This window comes from Coregonus lavaretus, assembly GCF_964263955.1.
Source record: "Coregonus lavaretus genome assembly, chromosome: 24".
NCBI classification, from domain to species: Eukaryota; Metazoa; Chordata; class Actinopteri; order Salmoniformes; family Salmonidae; genus Coregonus; species Coregonus lavaretus.
This window is the reverse complement of record NC_140011.1, coordinates 6,115,932-6,135,920: the sequence shown is the minus strand read 5'-3', so window position 1 is coordinate 6,135,920 and position 19,989 is coordinate 6,115,932. Positions and strand designations below refer to the sequence as shown.

The 19,989-nt window shown below is 44.2% G+C and overlaps 1 protein-coding gene across 2 annotated transcripts in view; it reads right to left on the bottom strand.

The window, feature by feature from the left end:
• Positions 1–12,751: 12,751 nt before the first annotated feature.
• The window catches only part of LOC311099993 (ubiquitin carboxyl-terminal hydrolase 20-like), a 33,707-nt gene continuing 26,469 nt past the window's right edge, over positions 12,752–19,989 (bottom strand). For both annotated transcript variants that reach the window (XM_084140720.1, XM_084140721.1), the window contains exons 24-25: positions 18,378–18,547; positions 12,752–14,729 (exon numbers count right to left, since the gene is read on the bottom strand). In XM_084140720.1, the coding sequence (XP_083996846.1) occupies positions 18,384–18,547 (164 nt within the window). In that variant the 3' untranslated portion in view covers positions 12,752–14,729; positions 18,378–18,383. The remainder of the gene's footprint in view (positions 14,730–18,377; positions 18,548–19,989) is intronic.

Here is a 19,989-nt window from a genome sequence, read left to right as displayed (position 1 = left end):
AGGTGTTCGATGGGGTTGAGATCAGGGCTCTGTGCAGGCCAGCCAAGTTCTTCCATACCGATCTCAACAAACCATTTCTGTATGGACCTCGCTTCGTGCACGGGGGCATTGTCATTTCTGAAACAGGAAAGGGCCTTCCCCAAACTGTTGCCACAAAGTTGGAAGCACAGAATCGTCTAGAATGTCATTATATGCTGTAGCGCTATGATTTTCTTTCACTGGAACTAAGGGGCCTAGCCCGAACTATGAAAAACAGCCCCAGACCAAAATGTACAGTTGGCACTATGCATTTGGGCAGGTAGCAAGTCCGTTGGACTCCCAGATGGTGAAGCATGATTCATCACAGAAAATGCGTTTCCACTGCTCCAGAGTCCAATGGACGGCAAGCTTTACACCACGCCACGCCGACGCTTGGCATTGCGCATGGTGATTTTAGGCTTGTGTGCGGCTGCTTGGCTATGGAAACCCATTTCATGAAGCTCCCGACGAACAGCTCTTGTGCTGATGTTGCTTCCAGAGGCAGTTTGGAACTCGGTAGTGAGTGTTGCAACCGAGGACAGATTATTTTTACGCTCTTCAGCACTCTGTGTTCCCGTTCAGTGAGCTTGTCTGGCCTACCACTTCTCAGCTGAGCCGTTGTTGCTCCTAGACGTTTCCACTTCACAATAACAGCACTTACAGTTGACCAGGGCAGCTCTAGCAGGCAGAAATTTGACAAACTGACTTGTTGGAAAGGTGGCATCCTATGATGGTGCCACGTTGAAAGTTAATGAGCTCCTCAGTAAGGCCATTCTACTGCCAATGTTTGTCTATAGAGATTGCATAGCTGTGTGCTCGATTTTATACACCTGTCAGCAATGGGTGTGGCTGAAATAGCCAAATCCACTCATTTGAACTGGTGTCCACCTACTTTTTTATATATAGTGTATTTCTTGTTGTTTTAGTAACAGTGCATTCGGAAAGTATTCAGACCCCTTGACTTTTTCCACATTCTGATACGTTACAGCCTTATTCTAAAATTGATTAAATAAAAAATTTTCCTCATCATTAATGACAAAGCGAAAACAGGTTTTTAGAAATTTTGCAAATGTATAAAATAAAAAAATCTGAAATACCTTATTTACATAAGTATTCAGACCCTTTGCTATGACACTCGAAATTGGTGCATCCTATTTCCCTTGATCTTTCTTGAGATGTTTCTACAACTTGATTGGAGTCCATCTGTGGTAAATTTAATTGATTGGACATGATTTGGAAAGGCACACACCTGTCTATATAAGGTCCCACAGTTGATAGTGCATGTCAGAGCAAAAACCAAGCCATGAGGTCGAAATAATTGTCCATAAAGCTCCGAGACAGGATTGTGTCGAGGCACAGATCTGGGGAAGGTTACCAAAAAATGTCTGCAGCATTGAAGGTCCCCAAGAACACAGTGGCCTCCGTCATTCCTAAATGGAAGAAGTTTGGAACCACCAAGACTTCCTAGAGTTGGCCGCCCGGCCAAACTGAGCAATCAGGGGAGAAGGGCCTTGGTCAGGGACGTTACCAAGAACCCAATGGTCACTCTGTCAGAGCTCCAGAGTTCCTCTGTGGAGATGGGATAACCTTACAGAAGGACAACCATCTCTACAGCACTCCACCAATCAGGTCTTTATGGTAGAGTGGCCAGACGGAAGCCACTCCTCAGTAAAAGGCACATGACAGCCCGCTTGGAGTTAGCCAAAAGGCACCTAAAGGACTCTGACCATGAGCAAATAAATTCTCTGGTCTGATGAAACCAAGATTGAACTCTTTGGCTTGAATGCCAAGCATTACGTCTGGAGGAAACCTGGCACCATCCCTACGGTGAAACATGGTGGTGGCAGCATCATGCTGTGGGGATGTTTTTCAGCAGCAGGGACTGGGAGACTAGTCAGGATCGAGGGAAAGATGAACGGAGCCAAGTACAGAGAGATCCTTGATGAAAACCTGCTCCAGAGTGCTCAGGACCTCAGACTGGGGCGAAGGTTCACCTTCAAACAGGACAACGACCCTAAGCACACAGCCAAGACAACGCAGGACTGGCTTTGGGATAAGTCTCTGAATGTCCTCAAGTGGCCCAGCCAGAGCCCGGATTTGAACCCGATCGAGCATCTCTGGAGAGACCTGAAAATAGCTGTGCAGCGACGCTCTCCATCCAACCTGACAGAGCTTGAGAGGATCTGCAGAGAAGAATGGTAGAAACTCCCCAAATACAGATGTACCAAGCTTGTAGTGTCATACCCAAGAAGACTCGAGGCTGTCAAAGGTGCTTCAACAAAGTACTGAGTAAAAGGTCTGAATACTTACGTAAATGTGATATTTCAGTAGTTTTTTTTTAAATAAAATGTGTAAAAATGCTAAAACAATCTTTTTGCTTTGTCATTATGGGGTATTGTGTGTAGATTGAAGAAAAAACAACAATTTAATCAATTTTAGAATAAGGCTGTAACGTGACAAAATGTGGAAAAAGTCAAGGGGTCTGAAAACTTTCCGAATGCGTTGTATATGAGGTGAAATGTGTTGCTTTTACTACTTTACCACTTTATAAAAACTAAATTTAGCTAATTCATTAAATAATCAGTAGCCATCCTTATTTTCACCATCCAATATGTTGATATAGATATAGTTATAATGGTGGATATGACATCCATTAATTATGAACAGTACCCTGAAATATACATGACCCGGCCTAAAGCCATCAGTTACAGGACATCCTACCTTGTGTGTATTATTATATCTCCATGTAATCTTTGTAATGACTAATAATTATACCAGTCAATTTAACCAGATAAGAGCATTATGATGTCTACTGTCAGCAGACTGTCACATTCTGTCTATCGTCACATCATGATCAGCCTGTGTGCATCATGCAAAGGCAACTCGTTTGCATACAAAGAGCCATTACATCCAAATGAGCCAATGATGTCAGTCGCTGGGGCGAGAGGGACGGGACAGCCCCACCCCGGTCCCATCAAAGCTACTGCTACAGTAGCCTGCACAGCATCCCTGTCATTAGTACAGCTCCTCCATGATCTCATTTAGCTCTATCACAGCCAAAGGCTTAAAGTCATTCTACAGCAGCTATTTCACTATCATCACTCATTCATGTCATGAGGTTTGGTTTCTCCTGAGTCATTCAATGTCTGTAAGAGCTGAAACTCTACCCTTTACCGTGTCAGAAAATGAAGTAACATCTATGATAAACACAGTTTGTACAAAATGTGCACCTCTGCAGTCAGATGCACAGAACACCCTGATTGTTGTGCCCAAACACCATCTGTACAAGAACATATCAGTCTTTACCCTCAGACAGCTGGGGTAGACAGACAGTCACAATCAATCAATCAATTTTATTTTATATAGCCCTTCTTACATCAGCTAATATCTCGAAGTGCTGTACAGAAACCCAGCCTAAAACCCCAAACAGCTAGTAATGCAGGTGTAGAAGCACGGTGGCTAGGAAAAACTCCCTAGAAAGGCAAAACCTAGGAAGAAACCTAGAGAGGAACCAGGCTATGAGGGGTGGCCAGTCCTCTTCTGGCTGTGCCGGGTGGAGATTATAACAGAACCATGCCAAGATGTTCAAAAATGTTCATAAGTGACAAGCATGGTCAAATAATAATCAGGAATAAATCTCAGTTGGCTTTTCATAGCCGATCATTAGAGTTTAAAACAGCAGGTCTGGGACAGGTAGGGGTTCCATAACCGCAGGCAGAACAGTTTAAACTGGAATAGCAGCAAGGCCAGGCGGACTGGGGATAGCAAGGAGTCACCACGGCCGGTAGTCCCGACGTATGGTCCTAGGGCTCAGGTCTCTCAGTTGGCTTTTCATAGCCGATCATTTAGAGTTGAAAACAGCAGGTCTGGGACAGGTAGGGGTTTCGTAGCCGCAGGCAGAACAGTTGAAACTGGAATAGCAGCAAGGCCAGGCGGACTGGGGGCAGCAGGGTGTCATCATGCCCGGTAGTCCTGACGTATGGTCCTAGGGCTCAGGTTCTCAGAGAGAAAGAGAGAACGAGAGAATTAGAGAGAGCATACTTAAATTCACACAGGACACTGGATAAGACAGGAGAAGTACTCCAGGTATAACCAACTAACCCCAGCCCCCCGACACATAAACTACTGCAGCATAAATACTGGAGGCTGAGACAGGAGCGGTCCGGAGACACTGTGGCCCCATCCGAAGAAACCCCCGGACAGGGCCAAACAGGAAGGATATAACCCCACCCACTCCGCCAAAGCACAGCCCCCGCACCACTAGAGGGATATCCCCAACCACCAACTTACAATCCTGAGACAAGGCCGAGTATAGCCCACAGAGGTCTCCACCACAGCACAAACCAAGGGGGGGGGGGGGGGGGGGGGGGGGGGGGGCGCCAACCCAGACAGGAAGATCACGTCAGTAACTCAACCCACTCAAGTGACGCACCCCTCCCAGGGACGGCATGAAAGAGCACCAGCAGGCCAGTGACTCAGCCCCTGCAACAGGGTTAGAGGCAGAGAACCCCAGTGGAGAGGGGAACCGGCCTGGCAGAGACAGCAAGGGCTGTTCGTTGCTCCAGCCTTTCCGTTCACCTTCACACTCCTGGGCCAGACTACACTCAATCATATGACCTACTGAAGAGATAAGTCTTCAGTAAAGACTTAAAGGTTGAGACCGAGTCTGCGTCTCTCACATGGGTAGGCAGACTGTTCCATAAAAATGGAGATCTATAGGAGAAAGCCCTGCCTCCCGCTGTTTGCTTAGAAATTCTAGGGACAATTAGGAGGCCTGCGTCTTGTGACCGTAGCGTACGTATTGGTATGTACGGCAGGACCAACTCGGAAAGATAGGTAGGAGCAAGCCCATGTAACGCTTTATAGGTTAACAGTAAAACCTTGAAATCAGCCCTTGCCTTAACAGGAAGCCAGTGTAGGGAAGCTAGCACTGGAGTAATATGATCAAATTTCTTGGTTCTAGTCAGGATTCTAGCAGCCGTATTTAGCACTAACTGAAGTTTATTTAGTGCTTTATCCGGGTAGCCGGAAAATAGAGCATTGCAGTAGTCTAATCTAGAAGTAACAAATGCATGGATTAATTTTTCTGCATCATTTTTGGACAGAAAATTTCTGATTTTTGCAATGTTACGTAGATGGAAAAAAGCTGTCCTTGAAACAGTCTTGATATGTTCGTCAAAAGAGAGATCAGGGTCAAGAGTAACGCCTAGGTCCTTCACAGTTTTATTTGAGACGACTTTACAACCATCAAGATGAATTGTCAGATTTAACAGAAGATCTCTTTGTTTCTTGGGACCTAGAACAAGCATCTCTGTTTTGTCCGAGTTTAAAAGTAAAAAGTTTTCAGCCATCCACTTCCTTATGTCTGAAACACAGGCTTCTAGCGAGGGCAATTTTGGGGCTTCACCATGCTTCATTGAAATGTACAGCTGTGTGTCATCCGCATAGCAGTGAAAGTTAACATTATGTTTTCGAATAACATCCCCAAGAGGTAAAATATATAGTGAAAACAATAGTGGTCCTAAAACGGAACCTTGAGGAACACCGAAATGTACAGTTGATTTGTCGGAGGACAGACCATTCACAGAGACAAACTGATATCTTTCCGACAGGTAGGATCTAAACCAGGCCAGAACTTGTCCGTGTAGACCAATTTGGGTTTCCAGTCTCTCCAAAAGAATGTGGTGATCGATGGTGTCAAAGGCAGCACTAAGGTCTAGTAGCACGAGGACAGATGCAGAGCCTCGGTCTGACGCCATTAAAAGGTCATTTACCACCTTCACAAGTGCAGTCTCAGTGCTATGATGGGGTCTAAAACCAGACTGAAGCATTTCGTATACATTGTTTGTCTTCAGAAAGGCAGTGAGTTGCTGCGCAACAGCTTTTTCTAAAATTTTTGAGAGGAATGGAAGATTCGATATTGGCCGATAGTTTTTTATATTTTCCGGGTCAAGGTTTGGCTTTTTCAAGAGAGGCTTTATCACTGCCACTTTTAGTGAGTTTGGTACACATCCGGTGGATAGAGAGCTGTTTATTATGTTCAACATAGGAGGGCCAAGCACAGGAAGCAGCTCCTTCAGCAGTTTAGTAGGAATAGGATCCAGTATGCAGCTTGAAGGTTTAGAGGCCATGATTATTTTCATCATTGTGTCAAGAGATATAGTACTAAAACATTTAAGTGTCTCTCCCGATCCCAGGCCCTCGCAGAGCTGTGCAGATCCAGGACAGCTAAGCCCTGGAGGAATACGCAGATTCAAAGAGGAGTCCGTAATTTGCTTTCTAATGGTCATGATCTTTTCCTCAAAGAAGTTCATGAATTTATCACTGCTGAAGTGAAAACCATCCTCTCTTGGGGAATGCTGCTTTTTAGTTAGCTTTGCAACAGTATCAAAAAGAAATTTTGGATTGTTCTTATTTTCCTCGATTAATTTGGAAAAGTAGGATGATCGAGCAGCAGTGAGGGCTCTTCGGTACTGCACGGTACTGTCTTTCCAAGCTAGTCGGAAGACTTCCAGTTTGGTGTGGCGCCATTTCCGTTCCAATTTCCTGGAAGCTTGCTTCAAAGCTCGGGTATTTTCTGTATACCAGGGAGCTAGTTTCTTATGACAAATGTTTTTCGTTTTTAGGGGTGCAACTGCATCTAGGGTATTGTGCAAGGTTAAATTTAGTTCCTCAGTTAAGTGGTTAACTGATTTTTGTCCTCTGACGTCCTTGGGTAGGCAGAAGGGGTCTGGAAGGGCATCAATGAATTTTTGTGTTGTCTGAGAATTTATAGCACGACTTTTGATGCTCCTTGGTTGGGGTCTGAGCAGATTATTTGTTGCGATTGCAAACGTAATAAAATGGTGGTCCGATAGTCCAGGATTTTGTGGAAAAACATTAAGATCTACAACATTTATTCCATGGGACAAAACTAGGTCCAGAGTATGACTGTGGCAGTGAGTAGGTCCAGAGACATGTTGGACAAAACCCACTGAGTCGATAATGGCTCCGAAGGACTTTTGGAGTGGGTCTGTGGACTTCTCCATGTGAATATTAAAATCACCAAAAATTAGAATATGATCTGCTATGACTACAAGGTCTGATAGGAATTCAGGAAACTCAGAGAGGAACGCTGTATATGGCCCAGGAGGCCTGTAAACAGTAGCTATAAAAAGTGATTGAGTAGGCTGCATAGATTTCATGACTAGAAGCTCGAAAGATGAAAACGTCATTTTTTTTTTTGTAAATTGAAATTTGCTATCGTAAATGTTAGCAACACCTCCGCCTTTGCGGGATGCACGGGGAATATGGTCACTAGTGTAACCAGGAGGTGAGGCCTCATTTAACACAGCAAATTCATCAGGCTTAAGCCATGTTTCAGTCAGGCCAATCACATCAAGATTATGATCAGTGATTAGTTCATTGACTATGACTGCCTTTGAAGTGAGGGATCTAACATTAAGTAACCCTATTTTGAGATGTGAGGTATCACGATCTCTTTCAATAATGGCAGGAATGGAGGAGGTCTTTATCCTAATAAGATTGCTAGGGTGGACACCACCATGTTTAGTTTTGCCCAACCTAGGTCGAGGCACAGACACAGTCTCAATGGGTATGGCTGAGCTGACTACACTGACTATGCTATTGGCAGACTCCACTAAGCTGGCAGGTTGGCTAACAGCCTGCTGCCTGGCCTGCACCCTATTTCACTGTGGGGCTAAAGGAGTTAGAGCCCTATCTATGTTGGTAGATAAGAGGAGAGCACCCCTCCAGCTAGGATGGAGTCCGTCACTCCTCAGCAGGTCAGGCTTGATCCTGTTTGTGGGTGAGTCCCAGAAAGAGGGCCAATTATCCACAAATGTTATCTTTTGGGAGGGGCAGAAAACAGTTTTCAACCAGCGATTAAGTGCTGAGACTCTGCTGTAGAGGGGCTGAGTCACTGGCCTGCTGGTGCTCTTTCATGCCGTCCCTGGGAGGGGTACGTCAATTGAGTGGGTTGAGTTACTGACGTGATCTTCCTGTCTGGGTTGGCGACCCCCCCCCCCCCTTGGTTTGTGCTGTGGTGGAGACCTCTGTGGGCTATACTCGGCCTTGTCTCAGGATTGTAAGTTGGTGGTTGGGGATATCCCTCTAGTGGTGCGGGGGCTGTGCTTTGGCGGAGTGGGTGGGGTTATATCCTTCCTGTTTGGCCCTGTCCGGGGGTTTCTTCGGATGGGGCCACAGTGTCTCCGGACCGCTCCTGTCTCAGCCTCCAGTATTTATGCTGCAGTAGTTTATGTGTCGGGGGGCTGGGGTTAGTTGGTTATACCTGGAGTACTTCTCCTGTCTTATCCAGTGTCCTGTGTGAATTTAAGTATGCTCTCTCTAATTCTCTCGTTCTCTCTTTCTCTCTGAGAACCTGAGCCCTAGGACCATACGTCAGGACTACCGGGCATGATGACACCCTGCTGCCCCCAGTCCGCCTGGCCTTGCTGCTATTCCAGTTTCAACTGTTCTGCCTGCGGCTACGAAACCCCTACCTGTCCCAGACCTGCTGTTTTCAACTCTAAATGATCGGCTATGAAAAGCCAACTGAGAGACCTGAGCCCTAGGACCATACGTCGGGACTACCGGCCGTGGTGACTCCTTGCTATCCCCAGTCCGCCTGGCCTTGCTGCTATTCCAGTTTAAACTGTTCTGCCTGCGGTTATGGAACCCCTACCTGTCCCAGACCTGCTGTTTTAAACTCTAATGATCGGCTATGAAAAGCCAACTGAGATTTATTCCTGATTATTATTTGACCATGCTTGTCACTTATGAACATTTTTGAACATCTTGGCATGGTTCTGTTATAATCTCCACCCGGCACAGCCAGAAGAGGACTGGCCACCCCTCATAGCCTGGTTCCTCTCTAGGTTTCTTCCTAGGTTTTGCCTTTCTAGGGAGTTTTTCCTAGCCACCGTGCTTCTACACCTGCATTACTAGCTGTTTGGGGTTTTAGGCTGGGTTTCTGTACAGCACTTCGAGATATTAGCTGATGTAAGAAGGGCTATATAAAATAAAATTGATTGATTGATTGATAGAGCTCGTCACTTCCCCTAACTGGGAGGGGGCCAGAGACAATTACTCGATGCCGACACATCTTTCTAGCTGATTTACACGCTGAAGCTATGTTGCACTTGGTGACCTCTGACTGTTTCATCCTAACATCGTTGGTGCCGACGTGGATAACAATATCTCTATACTCTCTACACTCGCCAGTTTTAGCTTTAGCCAGCACCATCTTTAGATTAGCCTTAACGTCGGTAGCCCTGCCCCCTGGTAAACAGTGTATGATCGCTGGGTGATTCGTTTTAAGTCTAATACTGCGGGTAATGGAGTCGCCAATGACTAGGGTTTTCAATTTGTCAGAGCTAATGGTGGGAGCCTTCGGCGTCTCAGACCCCGTAACGGGAGGAGTAGAGACTAGAGAAGACTCAGACTCAGACTCCGACTCGCTACATAATGGGGAAAACCGGTTGAAGGTTTCTGTCGGCTGAATGAGCGACACCGGTTGAGCATTCCAACAGTATTTCCCTCCAGAAGCCATGAGAAAGTTGTCCGGCTGCAGGGACTGTGCGGGGGGAGTTATACTAACGTTACTGTCTGTACTTACTGGTGGCACAGACGCTGTTTCTTCCTTTCCTACACTGATAATACTCTTGCCTAACGATTGCGTCTGAAGCTGGGCTTGTAGCACAGCTATTCTCGCCGTAAGGCGAGAATTCTCCTGTATATTATGAGTACAGCGACTGCAATTAAAAGACATCATGTTAATGTTACTACTTAGCTTCGGCTGTTGAAGATGTTGATGAGCCATGTCCAGATAAAGCGTCCGGAGTGAAAAAGTTGAATAAGGGAAAAAAAAAAAAAAGTTGCGATGGAAAAACGGAAAATAACGTAAAGTTGGCAGCTAAAACGCACAGGAAAATGACTCTTCTGTCTCGGGATAAACGTCCGGGGTGAAAAAGTTTAACGAAAAAAGATGAGTGAGGACAAAACTAAAAAGTTGGTAAATTTGTTGAACACAGAGATTGATTAAACGTTTATTAAAAGTAAAACGTGAATAGTTTGGCAGGTAGCCAAGTAGCAACAAACAGCAGAGCAGCAAGGAGACAATGCGGAAGCGAGACGCACACGCAGTAGTCTGAGGCTGCAGTCAGAGGCACACATGCAAATGTTTTGAAACAGTGGAGCGATCCAGCAGCAGTCGCATTTGGGTGGGTCAAAGAGAGAATGAGAAAGGTATACGTTACCTCTCCCACTTACCTTGTATGTGGTTTCACTGCTCCTGTCTGCAAAGGATGATCAGTGTGCTCTTCTATCCTCTCTCCTCCTGTTCTTTTCTCTCCTAACCTTCTCTCCTTGGTCCTCACTCTGTCTGCCTCTGTCTGAATCAGCATGATACAGCCAGAGCCAGGCATAGGGGATTTGAGACTATGACATCATAGTCTCACACAGTGAGACGCCACTGTTCTGTCTCTCTCTCACACACACACACAAGTTTCACAAAACATACATGCGCGCTAACACACACACACGCACAAAACACACGTGCGCGAACATGTGCAGGCACTCGCACACGCAATAAAAAGGTCACCAAAGCACCAAGGGAGAGTCCAATTAGATTATTTTACCCAGCATGCAGTATAGGGGATCCGTGGCTCTAAGTGCCCCTAAAAGCTTAATCAATGGGAAATGTCTGGTCTTCCAGATTACCTATTGATCTGGCCATCATTCCGACATTAAAAATGATATTTTAATACTAAGATTATAAATCATAACATTCTCTTCCATTATTATAAGTATCTGGAAAGATGGCATAGTCTGTGAGCATAATCATTATAACCAGATATAAAACCACTAATCAGTGTATACTCTGGGGCGTGGCAGTGGAATAGATAAGATGTCAACAATATTTCAAAATGAGAGATATTTATTATCTTGTTGTGTCATGGTTCAGAATGAGACAATTTATTAAATTAGATGCCAGCAAGACCTCTGGAATATTTGTATATTTTTTTTGCCAAGCCCCTGCCAGTACAAACAAATCTCCTGGTTCTTATTCAACACTGTACTGCAGCTACAGTGGGGGAAAAAAGTATTTAGTCAGCCACCAATTGTGCAAGTTCTCCCACTTAAAAAGATGAGAGAGGCCTGTAATTTTCATCATAGGTACACGTCAACTATGACAGACAAATTGAGAAGAAAAAAAATCCAGAAAAACAAATTGTAGGATTTTTTATGAATTTATTTGCAAATTATGGTGGAAAATAAGTATTTGGTCACCTACAAACAAGCAAGATTTCTGGCTCTCACAGACCTGTAACTTCTTCCTTAAGAGGCTCCTCTGTCCTCCACTCGTTACCTGTATTAATGGCACCTGTTTGAACTTGTTATCAGTATAAAAGACACCTGTCTACAACCTCAAACAGTCACACTCCAAACTCCACTATGGCCAAGACCAAAGAGCTGTCAAAGGACACCAGAAACAAAATTGTAGACCTGCACCAGGCTGGGAAGACTGAATCTGCAATAGGTAAGCAGCTTGGTTTGAATAAATCAACTGTGGGAGCAATTATTAGGAAATGGAAGACATACAAGACCACTGATAATCTCCCTCGATCTGGGGCTCCACGCAAGATCTCACCCCGTGGGGTCAAAATAATCACAAGAACGGTGAGCAAAAATCCCAGAACCACACGGGGGGACCTAGTGAATGACCTACAGAGAGCTGGGACCAAAGTAACAAAGCCTACCATCAGTAACACACTACGCCGCCAGGGACTCAAATCCTGCAGTGCCAGACGTGTCCCCCTGCTTAAGCCAGTACATGTCCAGGCCCGTCTGAAGTTTGTTAGAGTGCATTTGGATGATCCAGAAGAGGATTGGGAGAATGTCATATGGTCAGATGAAACCAAAATATAACTTTTTGGTAAAAACTCAACTCGTCGTGTTTGGAGGACAAAGAATGCTGAGTTGCATCCAAAAACACCATACCTACTGTGAAGCATGGGGGTGGAAACATCATGCTTTGGGGCTGTTTTTCTGCAAAGGGACCAGGACGACTGATCCGTGTAAAGGAAAGAATGAATGGGGCCATGTATCGTGAGATTTTGAGTGAAAACCTCCTTCCATCAGCAAGGGCATTGAAGATGAAACGTGGCTGGGTCTTTCAGCATGACAATGATCCCAAACACACCGCCCGGGCAACGAAGGAGTGGCTTCGTAAGAAGCATTTCAAGGTCCTGGAGTGGCCTAGCCAGTCTCCAGATCTCAACCCCATAGAAAATCTTTGGAGGGAGTTGAAAGTCCGTGTTGCCCAGCGACAGCCCCAAAACATCACTGCTCTAGAGGAGATCTGCATGGAGGAATGGGCCAAAATACCAGCAACAGTGTGTGAAAACCTTGTGAAGACTTACAGAAAACGTTTGACCTGTGTCATTGTCAACAAAGGGTATATAACAAAGTATTGAGAAACTTTTGTTATTGACCAAATACTTATTTTCCACCATAATTTGCAAATAAATTCATTAAAAATCCTACAATGTGATTTTCTGGATTTTCTTTTCTCATTTTGTCTGTCATAGTTGACGTGTACCTATAATGAAAATTACAGGCCTCTCTCATCTTTTTAAGTGGGAGAACTTGCACAATTGGTGGCTGACTAAATACTTTTTTTCCCCCACTGTATGTGTGAAAATATGATCACACAACAAAATACACAGGCAAATGAAAGAACAGTCTTTTAATCATATAATCATTCATAATTACATCAGTTTTACAGACACTCATCTGAGTTTGGATGAACCACTGAAGACGAACAGCATCAATAGATCATCATTACTGTGACCATGACAGACACTATCGTCATTGAAAAACAAGTTGATTCATTCCGAGTCATTATCTATGCAATCAATTCCACCACAGCAATGTCTTTATGTTAAATCCTCAACCAGTGAAAATAATCTCTTACACGCGAGTGAGTGTGTGTGTGTGTGTGTGTGTGTGTACACAACCCAAGACACACAAACCAGGAATTCTGAAGTGAGCTGAATTAAGACAAGTATCACTGAGCGTTTTAAAAACTTTGGAATAATACTGCAGCACAAGGATCGTCACTGTAGTCCACTGTCATAACTAAGTTACAACGCTTTAGCAACCCATCTGCAGACTTTAATAATAATAACAATAATAATAATATTAACTATTCTAAGGTGTCTGAGCACAGATAGACAGCCAGAAATGTTTCATTGCACTTCTCCACAAAAACAAATATAGACACTCTTGCAGGTTTCACCTCTGTACAGAATTGACAAAAATACAAGAATACAAAAAAAAATAACATATATTTTAAAGGGGACAAAATTACGTTCTCTTTTTAAAAAATTACGTAATTACTCTTTGGACACTGACATACCACTTACAAGCACGGCAGCACAGAATCCCTCAGAAATTTCTCAAACCTATACTTTTAGGTTCAAACATTGTTTGGACCGACTAGACAGCATCCATTACATAGCATTGCTACAGTAGCCATACACACACTTGAACGCATGTCTTTTAACCATTAAATGGCTAGTTGGCATACTCAGGGAAAGCTCATAATGACATCACCGCTTGCATCATCTCTTTTCAAAGTACATAACAACATCGTCCTACCTCCCAAAAACAAAACAAAAACAAGTTTGAACCTGTTTTAGCGTGCAGTATTTACATGCACACTGGATCTCCCCCCTCTCTTTCCTCCCCTCCTAGCCTGATATCCTGTCCTAACCTGGGGCTGCATGCACCGGAGGGTTCCCTCCTCCCCTGTAGATCTGCTGCTGTCTCCTACTAGCCTGGTTCCAGAACTGTTTGTGCCGTCTTGCCAACTAGAGTTGGTAAGACATCACAAATAGATCTGGGACCAGTCTAGTCTCCTACACTAAGGAACGGAGAGAGATAATCACCTCATCTGCTTGTTCATACTGTCTGTAAATGTACACCACTAGGGGGTATTGATGGAATAAGCCTCGATCTGTATGACTTAAATAAATAAATCTACTATATGATGAGACACCACGAGTCACGACAATCCGAAAACTTTGCAGTCCTCCTCAGAAAGGGAGTGGAACACTGCAACAACATCGCAACGTTCAAAACACGCTCTAAACAACCTTTTCTTTTTTTACATCCATCCTCTTCCAATGTCTCGCTAAAATCAAATCAAAACGTTTGAGTGGCAGACGTATCGTCATTGAATGTTTGCTGTTAGGGGCCTGCAGCAAAAAAGATTAATGTACAAGTTCACCCAATTCGTCAAGCAGCAATTAACACTGATGATGTCACGGCCCTCGGCACCGGATGCCATTCCCTCCCTCCGCCTCTCGTCTGAGTGCAGGACACCGTTACTACAGTAGTACAGGAGCTATTTAGATTTTGAAGTCACCAACCTACTGCAACTACCAAAATAGCTTCGAAGACATGGCGTCACGCACTGTATATTTTCTTACTTAAACATCTTATTAAGAGTTTGTTCAATAAATAAGACCTTTTCTACTACGATATGATGATAATTGACCACTATGTCTTCCTGCACAGGTAATAGAATGAGGCGCGTTGCTACGTTTTACAAAGTGTTCACGACAAGGCTTCTCTTCACCCAGGTGCAAATCAAACCCATCAGCTCCAGTGAGGGCTAGTGTAAAGGGGAGTCAAACACAGACGACCTAGAAGGGAAGAAAATAAAAAAAATTACTTATAAAAGAGGAAAACACATCAAGGGCAAATGGAAATGGTCTTGACTTTTGTGTATTCTGGTTAAGTGTTTTTTGGTAGAATTGCCTAGCGTTTGATGTTTTAATGTGGAAGACCAATTGCCCTCCGTATTCAGTGAAATTATGCGCAATCTAGTTACAGTAACTGGAATCTCAGGTTGTGCAAACACATTTTTTTACATTTACATTTTAGTCATTTAGCAGACGCTATTATCCAGAGCGACTTACAGTTAGTGAGTGCATACATTATTATTATTTTTTTCATACTGACCCCCCGTGGGAATCGAACCCACAACCCTGGCATTGCAAACGCCATGCTCTACCAACTGAGCTACATCCCTGCCGGCCATTCCCTCCCCTACCCTGGACGACGCTGGGCCAATTGTGCGCCGCCCCATGGGTCTCCCGGTCGCGGCCGGCTACGACAGAGCCTGGAATCGAACCAGGATCTCTAGTGGCACAGCTAGCACTGCGATGCAGTGCCTTAGACCACTGCGCCACTCGGGAGAATTACAAGATGTTTATTAACTACATCAAGTGTATTCCTTTAACATGTATGCACACCTCACACACACCCTATCCCGCAATGGAGGAATGTAATTACTCATGAGAACGACCTAGGCTACGTGAGAACAAAGTGAGCGGATTGTAACGGTCCCAGACAGTTAAAGGAGCCAAGAGGTCTAGTACTGAAGTGTTTGGGAAAGATGGTAATGTTTATGCTACCTCCTCCTTAGACCTGAGTGGTGTGTGTATGTATATACAGTGCATTCGGAAAGTATTCAGACCGCTTGACCTGTTCCACATTTTGTTACGTTACAGCCTTATTCTAAAATTGATTAAATAGTTTTTTTTTTCTACACACAATACCCCATAATGACAAAGCAAAAACAGGTTATTAGAATTTGACAAAAAAATAATAATATCACATTTATGTAAGTATTCAGACCCTTTACTCAGTACTTTGTTGAAGCATCTTTGGCAGCGATTACAGCCTTGAGTCTTCTTGGGTATGACGCTGCAAGCTTGGCACACCTGTATTTGGGAAGTTTCTCCCATTCTTTGCATATTCTCTCAAGCTCTGTTAGGTTGGATGGGGAGCGTCGCTGCACAGATATTTTCAGGTCTCTCCAGAGAAGTTAAATCGGGTTCAAGTCCGGGATCTGGCTGGGCCACTCAAAGACATTCAGAGACATGTCCCAAAGCCACTCCTGCGTTGTCTTGGCTGTGTGGCTTAGGGTCGTTTACCGGTTGGAAGGTGAACCTTCTCCCTAGTCTGAGGTCCTGAGCAGGTTTTCATCAAGGATCTCTCTGTACTTTGCTCCGTTCATCTTTTCCTCGATCCTGACTAGTCTACCAGTCCCTGCTGCTGAAAAACATTCCCTCAGCATGATGCTGCCACCACCAAGCTTCACTGTAGCGATGGTGCCAGGTTTCCTTCAGACATGACGCTTGGAATTCAGGACAAAGAGTTCAATCTTGGTTTCATCAGACCTGAGAATCTTGTTTCTCATGGTCTGAGAGTCCTTTAGGTGCCTTTTGGCAAACTCCAAGCTGGATGTCATGTGCCTTTTACTGAGGAGTGGCTTCCGTCTTGCCACTCTACCAATAAGGCCTGATTGGTGGAGTGCTCCACAGAGGAACTCTGGAGCTCTGTCAGAGTGACCATCGGGTTCTTGGTCACCTCCCTGACCAAGGCCCTTCTTCCCCGATTGCTCAGTTTGGCCGGGCAACCAGCTCTAGGAAGAGTCTTGGTGGTTCCAAACTTCTTCCATTTAAGAATGATGGAGGCCACTGTGTTCTTGAGGACCTTCAATGATGCAGACATTTTTTGGTACCCTTCCCTAGATCTGTGCCTCGACACAATCCTGTCTCGGAGCTCTACGGACAATTCCTTCGACCTCATGGCTGGATTTTTGCTCTGACATGGACTGTCAACTGTGGGACCTTATATAGATAGGTGTTTGCCTTTCCAATCCATGTCCAATCAATTGAATTTACCACAGGTGGACTCCAATCAAGTTGTAGAAACATCTCAAGGTTGATCAATGGAAAAAGGATGCACCTGAACTCAATTGTAAGTCTCATAGCAAAGGGTCTGAATACTTATGGAAATAAGTTATTTCTGTTTTATATTTTTTATAAATTTGCAAACATTTCTAAAAAAAACTGTTTTCACTGTCTTTATGGGGATTGTGTGTAGATGGATTAAATAAAACAAATCCTCATCTATTTTAGAATAAGGCTGTAAAGTAACAAAATGTGGAAAAAGTGAAGGGGTCTGAATACACTGAGATATACAGTACCAGTCAAACGTTTGGACACACCTACTTATTCCAGGGTTTTTCTTAATTTTTACCATTTTCTACATTGTAGAATAATAGTGAAGACATTAAAACTATGAAATAACACATATGGCTTCATTAAATAGTACCCGCAAAACACCAGTCTCAACGTCAACAGTGAAGAGGCGACTCTGGGATGCTGACCTTGTAGGCAGAGTTGCAAAGAAAAAGCCATATCTCAGACTGACCAATAAAAAGAAAAGATTAAGATGGGCAGTCTGAGATATGGCTTTTTCTTTGCAACTCTGCCTAGAAGGTCAGCATCCCGGAGTCGCCTCTTCACTGTTGACGTTGAGACTGGTGTTTTGCGAGTACTATTTAAATGAAGCTGACAGTTGAGGGCCTGTGAGGTGCCAGTTTCTCAAACTAGACACTAATGTATTTGTCCTCTTGCTCAGTTGTGCACCGAGGCCTCCCACTCCTCTTTCTATTCTGGTTAGAGCCAGTTTGACGCTGATCTGTGAAGGGAGTAGTACACAGCGTTGTACGAGATCTTCAGTTTCTTCACAATTTCTCACATAGAATAGCCTTCATTTCTCAGAACAAGAATAGACTGACGAGTTTGAGAAGAAAGTTATTTGTTTGAACGGTAGTGTATATAGTGTGTATTAGGTGCATGTGTGCAGGAAACCGTCAATGGGAAGCAATAATATTTGGGTGCTTATATGTACAATGCCTTCAGAAAGTATTCATACCCCTTGACTTATTCCACATTTTGTTGTGTTACAGCCTGAATTCAAAATGGATGAAATACCTTTTTTTCTCACCCATCTACACACAATACCCCATAATGACAAAGTGTAATTAATAACTTCACCATGCTCAAAGGGATATTCAATGTCTGCTTTTTTATTTATTTACTACCATTAGGTGTCCTTCTTTGCGAGGCATTGGAAAACCTCCCTGGTCTTTGTGGTTGAATCGGTGTTTGAAATTCACTGCTCGACTGAGGGACCTTACAGATAATTGTATGTGTGGGGTACAGAGACGAGGTAGTCATTCAAAAATCATATTAAATACTATTACTGCACACAGTGAGTCCATGCAACTTATTATGACTTGTTAAGCACATTTCTACTCCTGAACTTATTTAGGCTTGCCATAAAGAGGTTGAACACTTATTGACTCAAGACATTTCAGCTTTATCATTTTATTCATTAATTTGTAAAAATGTCTAAAAACATAATTCCTATTTTACATTATCTGTGTGTGTGTGTGTCTTTGTAAAACAACGTGTTTGTGTGCTGTGACTCACCATTTCTCAGAGTGCCCTGGTCTCTGCCTCTATCTTCCTCTCTCCATGCAGGCTGTCTGTGTCGGGGGCCGGGGCCGGCACTGTCTGTCTCACTGCAATCTCAGGCCCTCCACCATAGATACTGAGGAGATACTGCCACGTCTCCTCTGAAATCTGACCATAGTCAGCCCCTAGGAGCACACACACCAAGGCATGTTAACATACACAACACTGAGTATACAAAACATTAGGAGCACCCCACAGTGATCATATGGTCATTTAGCTATTTGATATACAGTGCATTCGGAAGGTATTCAGACCCCTTGACCTTTTCCAGATTTTGTTATGTTACAGCCTTATTCTAAAATGGATTAAATTACTTTTTTTCCCTCATCAATCTACACATAATACTCCATTATTAAAAAATAAACATAAATACCTTATTTACATAAGTATTCAGACCCTTTGCTATGACACTCGAAATTTAGCTCAGGTGCATCCTGTTTCCATTGATCTTTCTTGAGATGTTTCTACAACTTGATTGGAGTCCACCTGTGGTAAATTCAATTGATTGGACATGATTTGGAAAGGCACACACCTGTCTATATAAGGTCCCACAGTTGACAGTGCATGTCAGAGCAAAAACCTAGCCATGAGGTCGAAGGAATTGTCTGTAAAGCTCCGAGACAGGATTGTGTCGAGGCACAGATCTGGGGAAGGGTACCAAAACATTTCTACAGCATTGAAGGTCCTCAAGAACACAGTGGCCTCCATCATTCTTAAAAAAGGAAGAAGTTTGGAACCACCAAGACTCTTCCTAGAGCTGGCCGCCAAGCCTTGGTCAGGGAGGTGACCAAGAACCCGATGGTCACTCTGACAGAGCTCCAGAGTTCCTCTGTGGAGATGGGAGAACCTTCTAGAAGGACAACCATCTCTGCAGCACTCCACCAATCAGGCCTTTATGATAGAGTGGCCAGGCGGAAGCCACTCCTCAGTAAAAGGCACATGACAGCCCACTTGGAGTTTGCCAAAAGGCACCTAAAGGACTCTTAGACCATGAGAAACAAGATTCTCTGGTCTGATGAAACCAAGATTGAACTCTTTGGCCTGCATGTCAAGCTTAACGTCTGGAGGAAACCTGGCACCATCCCTATGGTGAAGCATGGTGGTGGCAGCATCATGCTGTGGGGATGTTTTTCAGCGGCAGGGACTGGGAGACTAGTCATAATAGAGGGAAAGATGAACGGAGCAAAGTACAGAGAGATCCTTGATGAAAACCTGCTCCAGAGCGCTCAGGACCTCAGACTGCGGAGAAGGTTCACCTTCCAACAGGACAAAAACCCTAAGCACACAGCCAAGACAACGCAGGAGTGGCTTCGGGACAAGTCTCTGAATGTCCTTGAGTGGCCCAGCCAGAGCTCAGACTTGAACGCGATCCAACAACTCTGGAGAGACCTGAAAATAGCTGTGCAGCGATACCCCATCCAACCTGACAGAGCTTGAGAGGATCTGCAGAGAACAATGGGAGAAACTCCCCAAATACAGGTGTGCCAAGCTTGTAGCGTCATACCCAAGAAGACTCGAGACTGTAATCGCTGCCAAAGGTGCTTCAACAAAGTGCTGAGTAAAGGGT